The sequence below is a fragment of the Chiloscyllium punctatum genome, chromosome 35 (assembly GCF_047496795.1).
Source record: "Chiloscyllium punctatum isolate Juve2018m chromosome 35, sChiPun1.3, whole genome shotgun sequence".
Lineage (NCBI taxonomy): Eukaryota > Metazoa > Chordata > Chondrichthyes > Orectolobiformes > Hemiscylliidae > Chiloscyllium > Chiloscyllium punctatum.
In genome coordinates this window covers 30,094,784-30,112,144 of record NC_092773.1, presented here as the reverse complement: position 1 = coordinate 30,112,144, position 17,361 = coordinate 30,094,784, and the positions used below count along the sequence as shown (strand labels likewise).

General features: G+C 53.5%; 1 protein-coding gene across 1 annotated transcript in view; it reads left to right on the top strand.

Annotated features, from left to right (window-relative positions):
• Window positions 1–17,361, top strand: part of pargl (poly (ADP-ribose) glycohydrolase, like) — a 40,456-nt gene that overhangs the window by 13,308 nt on the left and 9,787 nt on the right. The window contains exons 6-9 of the mRNA XM_072554333.1: window positions 2,675–2,764; window positions 4,683–4,843; window positions 6,645–6,724; window positions 15,085–15,145. Of these exons, the coding sequence (XP_072410434.1) occupies window positions 2,675–2,764; window positions 4,683–4,843; window positions 6,645–6,724; window positions 15,085–15,145 (392 nt within the window). The remainder of the gene's footprint in view (window positions 1–2,674; window positions 2,765–4,682; window positions 4,844–6,644; window positions 6,725–15,084; window positions 15,146–17,361) is intronic.

Genomic DNA, 17,361 nt, shown 5'->3' with positions numbered 1-17,361 from the left:
GACGACCTGGAAAATCGAGGGCGGAGGACGAATCTCCCAATTGTCGGGCTCCCTGAAGGTGAGGAAGGTGAGCAGCCAGTCAGCTTCTTTGCTAGCGACATTTTCAGGCCTTCACGTGGAGTCCAGCAGGCTGCAGATTGAAAGGGCGTATCGGGTTACAGTCCCCGCACGGTCCTAGTGCACCTCCACTCATATAAGGACAAGCGAAAAGTCATAGAAGCTTCCAGATCCCTGGGGAAAGATCCGCAGGCGCTGCTGTACAAGGGGTCAACAATCCTGTTTTTTCCAGGATTTCTCTGCAGCTTTAATTCGAAAGAGGAAGTCCCTCGCTGAAGTTAAAAAGAGGCTGAGGAACCTGGACATCCAGTATTCCATGAGATACCTCACAGTGCTCCATTTCAGCCACAAGGACTCAGTTTATACATTTGACTCGGTGGATAAAGCTGAACACTTTGTAAACACTTTAAAATAGACGAACTGGCCTAAAGAATATGGTTAATGTTTGTTCTCTTTTCCTTCTTTCCCCATGTTTTCCCTTCCCTTTTTATTATTCCTTTCTTTCTCCTTAATAATTTCTTTTTTGGAAAGAGGGAAAAAAAACTACTTGGAATAAGTTGTTCCTTTTTTTTTGAATAACTGGATCTTCCGATGGGAAATCTTGTGGGTGTTCTTTCTTGTCTTTCCCCCCCTTTTGCTTGCTCTACCTCTCTATTAGTCACAAGTAGGGGTGACATGGAGCCAGGGATGGGTGGAGTGCTGATCCTGACTTTGTCTTTTTTTCCCGTTGATTTAAGGATCATCTCCTTGGTTTTTTTTTTGTCTGGCCTAAGGCTGGGGCACAGTCCGGGTTTGAAGGAGCTGTGAAGGAGGGGATGGGTAGGGCGAGGAGTCTTCCATTCAAGGTTTTATAGTTAGGTTTCTTTGGTAGTGATAGTTGTTTCTAGTTATGATAGAGTAGTTTACGTATGTATAATTCTTCGACTCCATGAGTATTTGTTTGTGTTCAGCGCTTTGTAAGCAGGGTTCCCCCTCCCAGGGGTTCAAGGGTCTCTGAAAGGGGATATGGCTAAGTGTCTTATTAAATGGTGCACCTGGAAGATCAAGGGAAGTCATTCGCCTGTTAAAAGGTAAAAAGTGCTTTCTAGCCTTAAGAGGGAAAGGGTTGATATTGCTCTGTTGCAGGATGATGGGGAACACCTGAAGGGAGGGTTATGACAGGGTATTCTTTTCATCCTTTACTACTAAAAGTAGGGGAGTGGCAGTACTTATTTAGAAAAATCTTCTGTTCACATTAGATGAGCAGGGACGGTTTGTGATACTTAAAGCCCTGATACATGGGGGGGAATACGGCATTTTAAATGTCTACTGTCCTCCGGCGCATCCCCTCAAATTTTTGATTAGTGCTTTCTCTAAGCTGAGTGCCTTTGGAACACAGCACATTATTATAGGGGGGGATTTTAATTGTCTTTTGGATCCAACAGTGAACAGGATGCCTAGTGGGCCCTCACTATCTCTTATGTGAGGAGTTGGGGCTGGTGGATATGTGGAGATGTCTCCATCCTATCGGCAGGGACCTCACCTTTGTTTCAAGCCCACATAAATGTCACACAAGGATTGACCTCTTTCTGGCTCCCTCGGCCCTTCTGGATTCGATTATGGGTTGTTAAAATTGGGAATCTAGCCATCTCTGATCACGCGGCGGTCGATTTGCAAGAAAAGGCCGAGAGCGAGGGGCGAGGTTTGCGGCACTGGCGTTTGGACCCTTTTCTCCTTAAGGATTCCAAATTTGTGGAATGCTTTTTGAAGGGGTTTCAGGAATTCTTGACTATCACCTCAGGTACAGCTAGTAGTCCGTCTATGTTATGGGAGACTGCTAAGGCCTTTGCCAGGGGATTTGGCTAGCCGGAAATGACAGCAGCGTCTACTTGAGACGCGGTTGAAAGCCGCCGAGGTGGCACATTTTGTGGCGGCCTTCGGTGACTAAGCTACCACGGATCACGGCCCCCCCCCCTCCCGGGCTGCCTCGAATTCAATACTGACGCAAACCGCAAAGAAAGAGCTTGCTTTTGCTCGACAAAGGCTGTTCGAGTATGGGGATAGGCCAGGGAAGTATTTAGCGTACCTGACTAGGAAAAAGCGTGCTCCCCAATCCATTCCTGCAGTCAGAGACAGTGCTGGGGGTCCTGACGTACGATGCTAAAAAGATTAATGAGGCTTTTCAGAGCTTTTACTCTGAATTGTATCGGTCTGAAGGTTGCGAGGGCAGGAGGACTAAAATGGAGGCCTTTTTTAAGAACCTGGACCTCCCAGGGTTAACCTTGGAACAGGCCTCTCTCCTTAATGCCCCCCTGACCGTTCAGTAAATACAGGAGGCTGCTAGGCAACTTCAGAGTGGGAAAGCGCCTGGCCCTGATGGTCTTCCGGGTGAGTTTTATAAGGAGTTTGTCGGGATTCGGTCAGGGATAGAGTTTGAAAGACGCAATGAGGGGCCTGAGGAGAGGGGTTTATCTTTGACGCAGTGTGCGGATTAGAGCCCGGAACGCGCTGCCTCAGAATGTGGCAAAAAAAACAGGAACGATCCCGACGTTTGCCAGAAGTGGCCGGTCGCTGCACTGTGGCAACTTCCACGCTCCCCGAACGCGGCCTCTTGACGACTCTTCTCGCTTCCTTCTAGATGCACGGTGCAGAACGAGAGTGTACCCTGAGGCGTCTGCTCCCAGACATGGCGAAACTGGCCCTGAAGTTGCCAGAGCTGTGCTCCAAGGTTAGTGGAAGCCGTCGGCAAGATTGGAAAGGAGGGGAACTCCGTATTAACCCTCCTTTTAAACCTTTCTCAGGCCATGCTCAGATACTGTCTGCATGTCTGGTTGGCTTAAGCCAAAAGGAATTGAGAGCCGCTGGAGGAGGAGGGGGGGGGTGCACAGAGATTTGGAAGGATAATCTCAGAAATGTGTGCATACAGATATTTTTAGATTAAATTAGATTACTTACAGTGAGGAAACAGGCCCTTCGGCCCAACCAGTCCACACCGACCCTCCGAAGAGCAACCCACCCAGACCCATTCCCCTCCATTTACCCCTTCACCTAACACTACCGGCAATTTAGCTCCACACGCCTGAGGCGGGAATTGAACCCGGGGTCTCTGGGGCTGTGAGGCAGCCGTGCTAACCACTGAGCCACCGTGCCGCCCACGAATCAGGAAAGGATTGGGAGACTGGGACCCTTCGATCCTGAAAATAGAGGTGTTCAAAATCCTGACAGGTTTTCGATGGTGTGGCTACAGTGGGGACTCTTTCCTCGTGTTGGGGAAGAGCAGAACCAGAGTCCCCTGAGAAATCCCAACGGGAATTGCAGATGGAACGCCATTCCCCGGAGGGCGGAGGGGGGGGGGGGCAGCATGTGCCACGTTCCCGATGAAGAGCTTCTGCTCAAACCGTCGACTCTCCTGCTCCCCCCCCCCCCCCCCCCCCCCCCCCCCAACAACGTTGTGATCCTGCCTCTTGGGTGGCTGCGGTCCTCGCTTTATCCCAGGATGCGGAACACGCTCCCGCTTGGAGCGAATTGTATCCGCATGTATCGGCGGGGGGGAACGGAGGTCAGATCTAAGCTCTGCAGTCCTGCCCCATCCAGCCTTGATGGTGGATGAGTCAAGGTTATAGAGGAGTGCTGGAAAAGTCCAGCAGGTCAGACAGCATCCGAGGAGCAGGAAAATGCTGGTGGGTGTGGGACAAGTGCTGACCTAGCTAGCGGCGCCCACATTCCCACAAATGAATAAAACAGCCGGCCATTCAGCCCATCCGCTCCTGATAGGATAATCAATTCCACTTCCTTTCCCTTCCCCCATTAAGCCTTGGTTCCTTCCTTGCTGAAAAATCTGTCCCCACCTTGAATGTTCTTAATGACCCGGCCTCGATAATTCCATGGTAAAAAAATTCCACAGATTCTCTAACCCTCTGAGGGAGCACGTCCCTCCTCAACTCTGTCCTAAATTACCCCCGAGATGATGCCCTCTGGTCCTTGGTTAGATTCCCTACAGTGTGGAAACAGGCCCTTCGGCCCAACAAGTCCACACCGACCCTCCGAAGAGTAACCATTCCCTATATTTATCTCTAACTAATGCACCTGACACTGTAGGCAATTTCCCATGGCCAATCCACCCTAACCCGCACATCCCAGAGCACTATGGGTAATTTAGCATGGCCAATCCACCCTAACTTGCACATCCCTGAGCACTATGGGTAATTTAGCATGGCCAATCCACCCTAACCTGCGCATCCCTGAGCACTATGGGTAATTTAGCATGGCCAATCCACCCTAATCTGCACATCTTTGGACTGTGGGAGGAAACCCACGCAGACACAGGGAGAATATGCAAACTTCACACAGACAGTCGCCTGAGACAGGAATCGAACCTGGGTCCCTAGCGCTGTGAGGCAGCAGGGCTAACCACTGAGCCACCGTGCCACACAAGAGAAAACAGCATCGAATGCTGCCAATTATTCCGAACGTTTAGCATTGGAGAATATGGAAGACAGGTGTTTGGACATGGAGGTGGGTAAGTGGGGATTGATGGGATGGCATTGCCCAGAGTTGAGCGATCAGCCGTGATCGGTCTTCCTGCTGCCCTTCCTGCAGTGAGCTGGATCTAGGGGCGATGTTTATTTCTTCCACTCTCATTGCAGCCCATCCCGCTCCTGCGGCGAGGAACTCCCCAGGCTGTCAGCATGTCCCAGGAGCAAATCTCCTGCCTCCTGGCGAACGCTTTCTTCTGCACCTTTCCCCATCGCAACAGCACGCAGCCCAACTCGGAGTACAGCACGTTCCCGGGCATCAACTTCAGCAGGTCAGTGAGATGGGGGGGGGGGGGGGGGTGCGGACACGTGGGTGCTGTCAGTCCGTGCTGCCCTTCCCATGCCTGGGGGATGCGGGGTTCAAGAGTCCACCCCAGAGCTCCCGAACAACGAAACCCAGGCTGAGACAGGATGGTGAAGAACCATCGGTCACACCTTTGAGTGTGGGAGCCGGGACGTCATGTGAAAGACGTTGGTGAGGCCTCGTTCGCAATACTGTGTCCAGTTCTGGCCAACCCTGCTACAGGAACGAGGTTACTAAACTGGAGAGGGTCCAGAAAAGTTATACAGGGATGTACAGGAACTAGAGGGTTTGAGTTAAAAAGAGAGGACGTATAGATTTAGATTAGATTCCCTACGGTGTGGACACGGCCCTTCAGCCCACACCGACCCTCCGAAGAGTAACCCGCCCAGACCCATTCCCCTCTGACTAATGCACCTAACACTACGGGTAATTTCCCATGGCCAATTCACCCTAACTTGCACATCCCGGAGCATTATGGGTAATTTAGCACGGTCAATTCACCCTAACCCGCACATCCCTGAGCACTATGGGACAATTTAGCATGGACAATCCACCCTAACCTGCACATCCCTGAGCACTATGGGTAATTTAGCACAGCCAATCCACCCTAACCTGCACATCCCTGAGCACTATGGGTAATTTAGCACAGCCAATCCACCCTAACCTGCACATCCCTGAGCACTATGGGACAATTTAGCACGGCCAATCCACCCTAACCTGCACATCCCTGAACACTATGGGACAATTTAGCACGGCCAATCCACCCTAACCTGCACATCCCTGAGCACTATGGGACAATTTAGCATGGCCAATTCACCCTAACCTGCACATCCCTGAGCACTATGGGTAATTTAGCATGGCCAATCCACCCTAACCTGCACATCCCTGAACACTATGGGTAATTTAGCATGGCCAATCCACCCTAACCTGCACATCTTTGGACTGTGGGAAGAAACCAGAGCACACGGGGAGAATGTGCCAACTCCACACAGACAGTCGCCCGAGGCTGGAATCGAACCCAGGTGCCTGGTGCTGTGAGGCAGCAGTGCTAACCACTGAGCTACCCATAGGCTGGGACATTTTTTTTTCCCTGGAGTATCGGAGTGACTTTACGGACGTTTATAAAATCCGAGGGGTGTGGATGAGGGGAATAACAAAGATCTGTTCTCCAAGGTGCGGGGGGGGGGGGGGGGGGGGTGCAACACTCGAAGGCATAAAAGGGAATGTGAGGGGTCACCTTTTTCCACATAGAGGGTACATGGAACGAGCTGCCAGGGGAAGTGGTAGGGACAGGTACACTTACAAAATTTAACAAAAGTTTGAACAGGGACGTGGATAGGAAACCTGCAGCGGGACCTGAGCCAAACGCAGGCAAATCGAGACGAATGTTAGCTTGGAAACCCTGGTTGGCATGCACGGGTTGGCATGGACAAGGTCCTGGTTCTGTGCTGGATGACTGAGCGAACGCTGGGCGGCCAGAGGGTTACCATCTTGCGTGAGACACGTTCTGCCCGGGGCAACCCGGCAGGATCCCACAGCTCGCAAGGCCGGAGAGTCTTCCCCATTAGCACTTTCGGCCGGTGCACTCTGCCAGGGAACACTGGTGGTCTGTCTGAGCCAGCTGGGCAACAAATCGGACCCCCCCCGCCTGCTCCCCGGATCACGACTCTTCCTGACATTTCCGGAAACACGGGGATGACTGCTCCCGAGTGGGAAATTGAGTAAATTTCCTCTGCCTCTGATTCGACGTTGTCCTTTCCGTTCCACAGGCTGTTTGGAAACTCATCACCGAGGTTGCCTGAAAAGCTGAAGACTATTTTCTGCTACTTCAGCCAGGTGACAGAAAGCGGTACGTTATCTCGTTCCTTGGAGCCCTCCGGGGCGTCGGCTCCTTAAACCCTGCGTCGTCCCCGCCCCCCCCCCCAAGGACGAAACGCTTAACCCCCTCTCGGGTGGAATCAACTGGATTCCCATTTCCAGGCCAGCAGGAGTGGAACACTCCCATCTAGTGTTCGCCGACTCCTTCAGCGACTGAGTAAACGTAAAAGGGGGAAGTGGAACGAGCTGTGAGACTGAGAAGTCAGTAAACTCCATCCGCACGGAAAAGGTGCCCTTTTCTGTTCCAGAACGGCAACAGATGAAGGAGCGTGAGCGATGAAGGAGTTTTATTCTCTGAGGACAGCATTTAAGTGGGCGGGAGGACTTCAGGAGAGGTGGATTAAGTTAGACTCCAGTTCCGAGCTCTGTCTCTGCTGCTTCCCTTGCCCCCTTTATTTTGCCTGCTCCCCCACCTCAGGTATTTCCTGCCCTGTTCTGAATAAGACGTTTCTCCTCTCTGCCCTCTCCCGGCTCACCTTGTTCACCATCGATCCCCTCCCCCCCTCTCTGCTTCTCTCGACGCTGTAAGTCTGCAACTGCCCAGCGTTCTGTCCTGTTCTCCCTGAGAAGTCGTAGACGTGGCGCTGTAGACGTGGCGCTGAGTAGGGGCGTTGTAGAAGTTGCATTGTAGGTGCCTTGTAGAAGGGGCATTGGAGTAGGGGCATTGGAGTAGGGGCATTGGAGTAGGGGCATTGGAGTAGGGGCATTGGAGTAGGGGCATTGGAGTAGGGGCATTGGAGTAGGGGCATTGGAGTAGGGGCATTGGAGTAATGGCATGGTAGAATGGGCATTGGAGTAGGGGCATTGTAGAAGGGGCATTGGAGTAATGGCGTGGTAGAATGGGCATTGGAGTAGGGGCATTGTAGAAGGGGCATTGTAGTAATGGCGTGGTAGAATGGGCATTGTAGAATGGGCATTGTAGAAGGGGCATTGTAGAAGGGGCATTGTAGAAGGGGCATTGTAGTAATGGCATGGTAGAATGGGCATTGGAGTAGGGGCATTGTAGAAGGGACATTGTAGTAATGGCATGGTAGAATGGGCATTGGAGTAGGGGCATTGTAGAAGGGACATTGTAGTAATGGCATGGTAGAATGGGCATTGGAGTAGGGGCATTGGAGTAGGGGCATTGTAGAAGGGGCATTGTAGTAATGGCATGGTAGAATGGGCATTGGAGTAGGGGCATTGTAGAAGGGGCATTGTAGTAATGGCGTGGTAGAATGGGCATTGGAGTAGGGGCATTGTAGTAATGGCGTGGTAGAATGGGCATTGGAGTAGGGGCATTGTAGAAGGGGCATTGTAGTAATGGCATGGTAGAATGGGCATTGGAGTAGGGGCATTGTAGAAGGGACATTGTAGTAATGGCATGGTAGAATGGGCATTGGAGTAGGGGCATTGGAGTAGGGGCATTGGAGTAGGGGCATTGGAGTAGGGGCATTGGAGTAGGGGCATTGGAGTAGGGGCATTGGAGTAGGGGCATTGTAGAAGGGGCATTGTAGTAATGGCATGGTAGAATGGGCATTGGAGTAGGGGCATTGGAGTAATGGCATGGTAGAATGGGCATTGTAGAAATGGCATTGTAGTAATGGCATTGTAGAAGGGGCATTGTAGAAGGGGCATTGTAGAAGGGGCATTGTAGTAATGGCATGGTAGAATGGGCATTGGAGTAGGGGCATTGGAGTAGGGGCATTGGAGTAGGGGCATTGGAGTAGGGGCATTGGAGTAGGGGCATTGGAGTAGGGGCATTGGAGTAGGGGCATTGTAGAAGGGGCATTGTAGAAGGGGCATTGGAGTAGGGGCATTGTAGTAATGGCATGGTAGAATGGGCATTGGAGTAGGGGCATTGTAGAAGGGGCATTGGAGTAGGGGCATTGTAGAAGGGGCATTGTAGTAATGGCGTGGTAGAATGGGCATTGGAGTAGGGGCATTGTAGAAGGGGCATTGTAGAAGGGGCATTGTAGTAATGGCATGGTAGAATGGGCATTGGAGTAGGGGCATTGTAGAAGGGGCATTGTAGTAATGGCATGGTAGAATGGGCATTGGAGTAGGGGCATTGTAGAAGGGGCATTGTAGTAATGGCATGGTAGAATGGGCATTGGAGTAGGGGCATTGTAGAAGGGGCATTGTGGTAATGGCATGGTAGAATGGGCATTGGAGTAGGGGCATTGGAGTAGGGGCATTGGAGTAGGGGCATTGGAGTAGGGGCATTGGAGTAGGGGCATTGGAGTAGGGGCATTGTAGAAGGGGCATTGTAGTAATGGCATGGTAGAATGGGCATTGGAGTCGGGGCATTGGAGTCGGGGCATTGGAGTCGGGGCATTGGAGTCGGGGCATTGTAGAAGGGGCATTGTAGTAATGGCATGGTAGAATGGGCATTGGAGAAGGGGCATTGTAGTAATGGCATGGTAGAATGGGCATTGGAGTAGGGGCATTGTAGAAGGGGCATTGTGGTAATGGCATGGTAGAATGGGCATTGGAGTAGGGGCATTGTAGAAGGGGCATTGTAGTAATGGCATGGTAGAATGGGCATTGGAGTAGGGGCATTGTAGAAGGGGCATTGTGGTAATGGCATGGTAGAATGGGCATTGGAGTAGGGGTATTGGAGTAGGGGCATTGTAGAAGGGTCATTGTAGTAATGGCATGGTAGAATGGGCATTGGAGTAGGGGTATTGGAGTAGGGGCATTGTAGAAGGGGCATTGTAGTAATGGCATGGTAGAATGGGCATTGGAGTAGGGGCATTGTAGAAGGGGCATTGTAGTAATGGCATAGTAGAATGGGCATTGGAGTAGGGGCATTGTAGAAGGGGCATTGTGGTAATGGCATGGTAGAATGGGCATTGGAGTAGGGGCATTGGAGTAGGGGCATTGGAGTAGGGGCATTGGAGTAGGGGCATTGGAGTAGGGGCATTGTAGAAGGGGCATTGTAGTAATGGCATGGTAGAATGGGCATTGGAGTCGGGGCATTGGAGTCGGGGCATTGGAGTCGGGGCATTGGAGTCGGGGCATTGGAGTAGGGGCATGGTAGAATGGGCATTGGAGTAGGGGCATTGGAGTAGGGGCATTGGAGTAGGGGCATTGGAGTAGGGGCATTGTAGAAGGGGCATTGTAGAAGGGGCATTGGAGTAGGGGCATTGGAGTAGGGGCATTGGAGTAGGGGCATTGTAGAAGGGGCATTGTAGAAGGGGCATTGTAGAAGGGGCATTGTAGAAGGGGCATTGTAGAAGGGGCATTGTAGAAGGGGCATTGTAGAAGGGGCATTGGAGTAGGGGCGTTGGAGTAGGGGCGTTGGAGTAGGGGCGTTGGAGAAGGGGCGTTGGAGAAGGGGCGTTGGAGTAGGGGCATTGGAGTAGGGGCATTGGAGTAGGGGCATTGGAGTAGGGGCATTGGAGTAGGGGCATTGTAGAAGGGGCATTGGAGTAGGGGCATTGTAGAAGGGGCGTTGGAGTAGGGGCATTGTAGAAGGGGCATTGGAGTAGGGGCGTTGTAGAAGGGGCGTTGGAGTAGGGGCATTGGAGTAGGGGCATTGTAGAAGGGGCATTGGAGTAGGGGCATTGGAGTAGGGGCATTGGAGTAGGGGCATTGGAGTAGGGGCATTGGAGTAGGGGCATGGTAGAATGGGCATTGGGGTAGGGGCATGGTAGAAGGGGCATGGTAGAAGGGGCATGGTAGAAGGGGCATGGTAGAAGGGGCATGGTAGAAGGGGCATTGTAGAAGGGGCATTGGAGTAGGGGCATTGGAGTAGGGGCATTGGAGTAGGGGCATTGGAGTAGGGGCATTGGAGTAGGGGCATGGTAGAATGGGCATTGGAGTAGGGGCATTGGAGTAGGGGCATTGGAGTAGGGGCATTGGAGTAGGGGCATTGGAGTAGGGGCATTGGAGTAGGGGCATTGGAGTAGGGGCATTGGAGAAGGGGCATTGGAGAAGGGGCATTGGAGTAGGGGCATTGGAGTAGGGGCATTGGAGTAGGGGCATTGTAGAAGGGGCATTGGAGTAGGGGCATTGTAGAAGGGGCGTTGGAGTAGGGGCATTGTAGAAGGGGCATTGGAGAAGGGGCGTTGTAGAAGGGGCGTTGGAGTAGGGGCATTGTAGAAGGGGCATTGTAGAAGGGGCATTGGAGTAAGGGCATTGGAGTAGGGGCATTGGAGTAGGGGCATTGGAGTAGGGGCATTGGAGTAGGGGCATTGGAGTAGGGGCATTGTAGAAGGGGCATTGTAGAAGGGGCATTGTAGAAGGGGCATTGGAGTAGGGGCATTGGAGTAGGGGCATTGGAGTAGGGGCATTGGAGTAGGGGCATTGGAGTAGGGGCATGGTAGAATGGGCATGGTAGAATGGGCATGGTAGAATGGGCATTGGAGTAGGGGCATTGGAGTAGGGGCATTGGAGTAGGGGCATTGGAGTAGGGGCATTGTAGAAGGGGCGTTGGAGTAGGGGCGTTGGAGTAGGGGCATTGGAGAAGGGGCATTGGAGTAGGGGCATTGGAGTAGGGGCATTGGAGTAGGGGCATTGGAGTAGGGGCATTGGAGTAGGGGCATTGGAGTAGGGGCATTGTAGAAGGGGCATTGGAGTAGGGGCATTGGAGTAGGGGCATTGGAGTAGGGGCATTGGAGTAGGGGCATTGTAGAAGGGGCATTGGAGTAGGGGCATTGTAGAAGGGGCGTTGGAGTAGGGGCATTGTAGAAGGGGCATTGGAGTAGGGGCATTGTAGAAGGGGCATTGGAGAAGGGGCATTGGAGTAGGGGCATTGGAGTAGGGGCATTGTAGAAGGGGCATTGGAGTAGGGGCGTTGGAGTAGGGGCATTGGAGAAGGGGCATTGGAGTAGGGGCATTGGAGTAGGGGCATTGGAGTAGGGGCATTGGAGTAGGGGCATTGGAGTAGGGGCATTGGAGTAGGGGCATTGGAGTAGGGGCATTGGAGTAGGGGCATTGGAGTAGGGGCATTGTAGAAGGGGCATTGGAGTAGGGGCATTGTAGAAGGGGCGTTGGAGTAGGGGCATTGTAGAAGGGGCATTGGAGTAGGGGCATTGTAGAAGGGGCATTGGAGAAGGGGCATTGGAGTAGGGGCATTGGAGTAGGGGCATTGGAGTAGGGGCATTGTAGAAGGGGCATTGGAGTAGGGGCATTGTAGAAGGGGCATTGGAGTAGGGGCATTGGAGTAGGGGCATTGGAGTAGGGGCATTGGAGTAGGGGCATTGGAGTAGGGGCATTGTAGAAGGGGCATTGGAGTAGGGGCATTGTAGAAGGGGCGTTGGAGTAGGGGCATTGTAGAAGGGGCATTGGAGTAGGGGCATTGGAGTAGGGGCATTGGAGTAGGGGCATTGTAGAAGGGGCGTTGGAGTAGGGGCATTGGAGTAGGGGCATTGGAGTAGGGGCATTGGAGTAGGGGCATTGGAGAAGGGGCGTTGGAGTAGGGGCATTGGAGTAGGGGCATTGGAGTAGGGGCATTGGAGTAGGGGCATTGGAGTAGGGGCATTGGAGTAGGGGCATTGGAGTAGGGGCATTGTAGAAGGGGCGTTGGAGTAGGGGCGTTGGAGTAGGGGCGTTGGAGTAGGGGCGTTGGAGTAGGGGCGTTGGAGTAGGGGCGTTGGAGTAGGGGCGTTGGAGTAGGGGCGTTGGAGTAGGGGCATTGTAGAAGGGGCATTGTAGAAGGGGCATTGGAGTAGGGGCATTGGAGTAGGGGCATTGGAGTAGGGGCATTGGAGTAGGGGCATTGGAGTAGGGGCTTTGGAGTAGGGGCTTTGGAGTAGGGGCTTTGGAGTAGGGGCATTGTAGAAGGGGCATTGTAGAAGGGGCATTGTAGAAGGGGCATTGTAGAAGGGGCATTGGAGTAGGGGCATTGGAGTAGGGGCATTGGAGTAGTGGCATGGTAGAATGGGCATTGGAGTAGGGGCATTGGAGTAGGGGCATTGGAGTAGGGGCATTGGAGTAGGGGCATTGTAGAAGGGGCATTGGAGTAGGGGCATTGGAGTAGGGGCATTGTAGAAGGGGCATTGTAGAAGGGGCATTGGAGTAGGGGCATTGTAGAAGGGGCGTTGGAGTAGGGGCGTTGGAGTAGGGGCGTTGGTGTAGGGGCGTTGGTGTAGGGGCGTTGGAGTAGGGGCATTGGAGAAGGGGCATTGGAGAAGGGGCGTTGGAGAAGGGGCGTTGGAGTAGGGGCGTTGGAGTAGGGGCATTGGAGAAGGGGCATTGGAGTAGGGGCATTGGAGTAGGGGCATTGGAGTAGGGGCGTTGTAGAAGGGGCGTTGGAGTAGGGGCATTGGAGTAGGGGCATTGGAGTAGGGGCATTGGAGTAGGGGCATTGGAGTAGGGGCATTGTAGAAGGGGCATTGTAGAAGGGGCGTTGTAGAAGGGGCGTTGGAGTAGGGGCATTGGAGTAGGGGCATTGGAGTAGGGGCATTGGAGTAGGGGCATTGGAGTAGGGGCATTGGAGTAGGGGCATTGGAGTAGGGGCATTGGAGTAGGGGCATTGTAGAAGGGGCGTTGGAGTAGGGGCATTGTAGAAGGGGCATTGTAGAAGGGGCATTGGAGTAGGGGCATTGTAGAAGGGGCATTGTAGAAGGGGCATTGGAGTAGGGGCATTGTAGAAGGGGCGTTGGAGTAGGGGCATTGGAGTAGGGGCGTTGTAGAAGGGGCGTTGTAGAAGGGGCGTTGGAGTAGGGGCATTGGAGTAGGGGCATTGGAGTAGGGGCATTGTAGAAGGGGCATTGGAGTAGGGGCATTGGAGTAGGGGCATTGGAGTAGGGGCATTGGAGTAGGGGCTTTGGAGTAGGGGCTTTGGAGTAGGGGCATTGTAGAAGGGGCATTGTAGAAGGGGCATTGTAGAAGGGGCATTGTAGAAGGGGCATTGTAGAAGGGGCATTGGAGTAGGGGCATTGGAGTAGGGGCATTGGAGTAGGGGCATTGGAGTAGGGGCATTGGAGTAGGGGCATTGGAGTAGGGGCATTGTAGAATGGGCATTGTAGAAGGGGCATTGTAGAAGGGGCATTGTAGAAGGGGCATTGTAGAAGGGGCATTGGAGTAGGGGCATTGGAGTAGGGGCATTGGAGTAGGGGCATTGGAGTAGGGGCATTGGAGTAGGGGCATTGGAGTAGGGGCATGGTAGAATGGGCATGGTAGAATGGGCATTGGAGTAGGGGCATTGGAGTAGGGGCATTGGAGTAGGGGCATTGGAGTAGGGGCATTGGAGTAGGGGCATTGGAGTAGGGGCATTGGAGTAGGGGCGTTGTAGAAATTGCTCCCATTCCTTGGTGCTGTCTCTCAAACCCGCTCCCATTAGAATCGGAGTCGGCCATTGGGCCCCTCACACCAGCTCCGTCACTCACCAGGTACATGGCTGATCATCTCCCACAATTCCCTGCCTCGTCACATGATCCATGAAAACCTCTCGATCCCCGTCCTTCATGTGTCAAACTGGTCAAGCATCCGTGATCGTCTCCTCGGTATCCGGGGGGGGCGGGGGAGGGGGGGGGGGGGGTGGGGAGGTGGTAGGAAGGTTTTCAGGAGTGTGGGGGGAGGGCTGGCTGTTGGAGGGGCCTATTGTTGCCCGTAGTGAGATTGAGGTTTTGTTGTCACGTGTACTGGAGTACAGGGGTGCAGCGGAAAATGGACAATGTCGTCACGCACAGCGCCATCTTAGGGACAAGGTACAAAATCTTAGATAAAAGGGAGGAAATAAGTGAAAAGTTCAACTTCTTGGTAAAAAGTAGTCAATAAGGAATGAGTTTCAAGTTGCAGACTGCAGTGGCTTCATTGTTGGGCTTTCCTCACCACGGCTCAAGTCTCTCCCACGCGCTGGGCTCGATCTCTTAACCTCCGGGCCGCCATCTTGAGGCCCTCCGCCCTCCCGGCTCACCAACCGCCTCGCCACAGGCTGCCGGAGTCCCGCTCCGAGCTCCTGGCTGCTTTCCGCCATGCAGCCGGCCCTCCGAGCCCTTCCTGGGCACACCCAACCGCCTCACGGTCGACTTCCCGCGGTCCAGCAACGGCTTTCCTGCCCGATCCAGAGCCTCGGAGGGCCCTTTTGGGGTCGGGGCCGGAGGTCAGCAGTCAGCTAAGAGTCAGCCGGCTCCCCTCGGTCTTGAAATAAGCAATTCAGCTGAAGGCCCGGGAGCGCAGGCGTGACGTGAGGCCTGTACCAAAAGGCCCCTGGCTTAATTTCCCTTCACTGTTATTTTATTCCTCTGGAAAACCTCTTGTCTCAATAAACACCACAAAGAGGAACTGGCGACACAGTTCTGAGACCTGTTGTGCGGGGGGCACGCAGTGTACGTTATCGTTAACGAAGGAATGGAAATCTTTTCGGGTGGCGGTGTTTAATCCAATCCTTTCTGTTGGCAGTTCCCTTTGGACTGGTGACATTCCAAAGATGTTGCATTCCAGAACCGATTCAATGGAAGAGGTTAGTTCATTTTTTGGGGGGGGGTCCCTGCTTTGATGGTCTTTAACTCGGAGTCACACCCGATGTCAGTTTATAATCAGAGTATTACAGGACCCTTCTCTCTTCTCATTCCATTCTCATTCAAGCACGCATCCAATTCCCTTTTGAAAGTCACCGTGAAGTCTCCCTTTAGGAGAAAAACCATCATTTTGAGCTGAAGGACAGGATAGCTCAACACAGTGGCTCGCAGGGCTGCCTCATAGCGCCAGAGACCCGGGTTCGATTCCACCCTGCTACCCCCGCAATGTGGAGTTAGCACATTTTGCCTCTGGCTGTCCCACAGTCCACCGATGTGCGGGTTAGCTGGATTAGACACGCTAAGTTGCCTCAGAGATGCGCGGGTGAGGTAGGTTAGTCATGGGAAAAACACAGGGTGACGGAAATGAGGTAGTGAGGTGTTCCTGGATGGGAGGATCGATGGGCCAAACGTCCTGTTTTCCCCACTGCCAGGGATTCTGTTTATCTTCCCTTTGGTTCTCTTGCCACTGGCACGGCAGCAAGTTGGATAACTAGGGTTAGAGAAAGAGCCTTAAACTCAGTAGTTGGATGTTGATGGTAGAAATACAACATAAAAAAACAAATTTCTTGAATCCGAACGATGTAGAATCCGATTTTGGGGAGGATTTGTCACTCAGGGTTGGAAGTTCGCTGGCTGAGCTGGACGGTCTGTTTCTCAGACGTTTCATCACCGGTGCTCGGGAACATCGTCAGTGAGCCTCGGGTGAAGCGCTGGTGTTCTGCCTCGCTTCTCATTCCTCGGCCTGTTGTGGTGGGTGGTGTCGGGCTCGGTTCTGTCTCTGAGAGGTTGGTAAATGGGGTCCAGATCGACAGGTTTGTTGACGGAATTCCGGTTTGAATGCCTGGCCTCTGGGGATTCCCGTGCGTGTGTCTCTGTTTAGCCTGTCCCAGGATGGATGTGTTATTCCAGTCAAACTCTGAGCTGGTCATGTCTTCTGGTGTTTAGTTGGCGCTTTGGTGGCTAGTTTCCTGCCCGTCTGTCCGATGTAGTGTTTGGTGCAGGCCTTGTATTCTGTATATGGTGGTCGTTCTGCTGATTGTTGCTATGGGAGTCCTTTAAATCCATCGGAGCTGTTCCAGTGTGGGGGTAGGCCTGCCACGAGGGGCCGGACAAGTCTGGGGATCATCTCTGAGATGTCTTTACTGTATGGCTGGGTGGCTAGAGTCTGTGGGCGTGTTGTGTCTTCCTGTTTAGGTCTGTTGCGTAGACTGCACTTACTTGTTCTCGAATGTGTTTTCCAAGTGTTTTCCCTCAGCTTCCCGAAGTTCCTGGGTGCTGCAGTGTGTTGTGGCTCGTTTAATTAATGTCCTGATGCAGCTCCCTTTGGGAGCGTCGGGATGGTTGAGTATCTGGGCAGTGTGTGTGGGGCTTACCTGTAGAACCGGTCCCCTCCAATCACAGCCCCCTCCTACATCCCGAGCCCCTCCAATCACAGCCACCTCTACATCCCGAGCCCCTCCAATCACAGCCACCTCTACCTCCCAGCCCCCTCCAATCACAGCCCCCTCCTACATCCCGAGCCCCTCCAATCACAGCCACACCTCTACCTCCCAGCCCCCTCCAATCACAGCCCCCTCCTACATCCCGAGCCCCTCCAATCACAGCCCCCTCCAATCACAGCCCCCTCTACATCCCAGGCCCCTCCAATCACAGCCCCCTCTACCTCCCAGCCCCCTCCAATCACAGCCCCCTCTACATCCCAGGCCCCTCCAATCACAGCCCCCTCTACATCCCAGGCCCCTCCAATCACAGCCCTCTCTACATCCCAGCCCCCTCCAATCACAGCCCCCTCTACATCCCAGGCCCCTCCAATCACAGCCCTCTCTACATCCCAGGCCCCTCCAACCACAGCCACCTCTACATCCCAGGCCCCTCCAATCACAGCCCCCTCTACTTCCCAGGCCCCTCCAATCACAGCCCCCTCCAATCACAGCCCCTGCTACATCCCAGGCCCCATCCAATCACAGCCCCCTCTACATCCCTGGCTCCTCCAATCACTGCCCCCTCCTACATCCCAGCCCCCTCCAATCACAGCCCTCTCTACATCCCAGGCCCGTCCAATCACAGCCCTCTCTACATCCCAGGCCCGTCCAATTACAGCCCTCTCTACATCCCAGGCCCGTCCAATCACAGCCCTCTCTACATCCCAGGCCCCTCC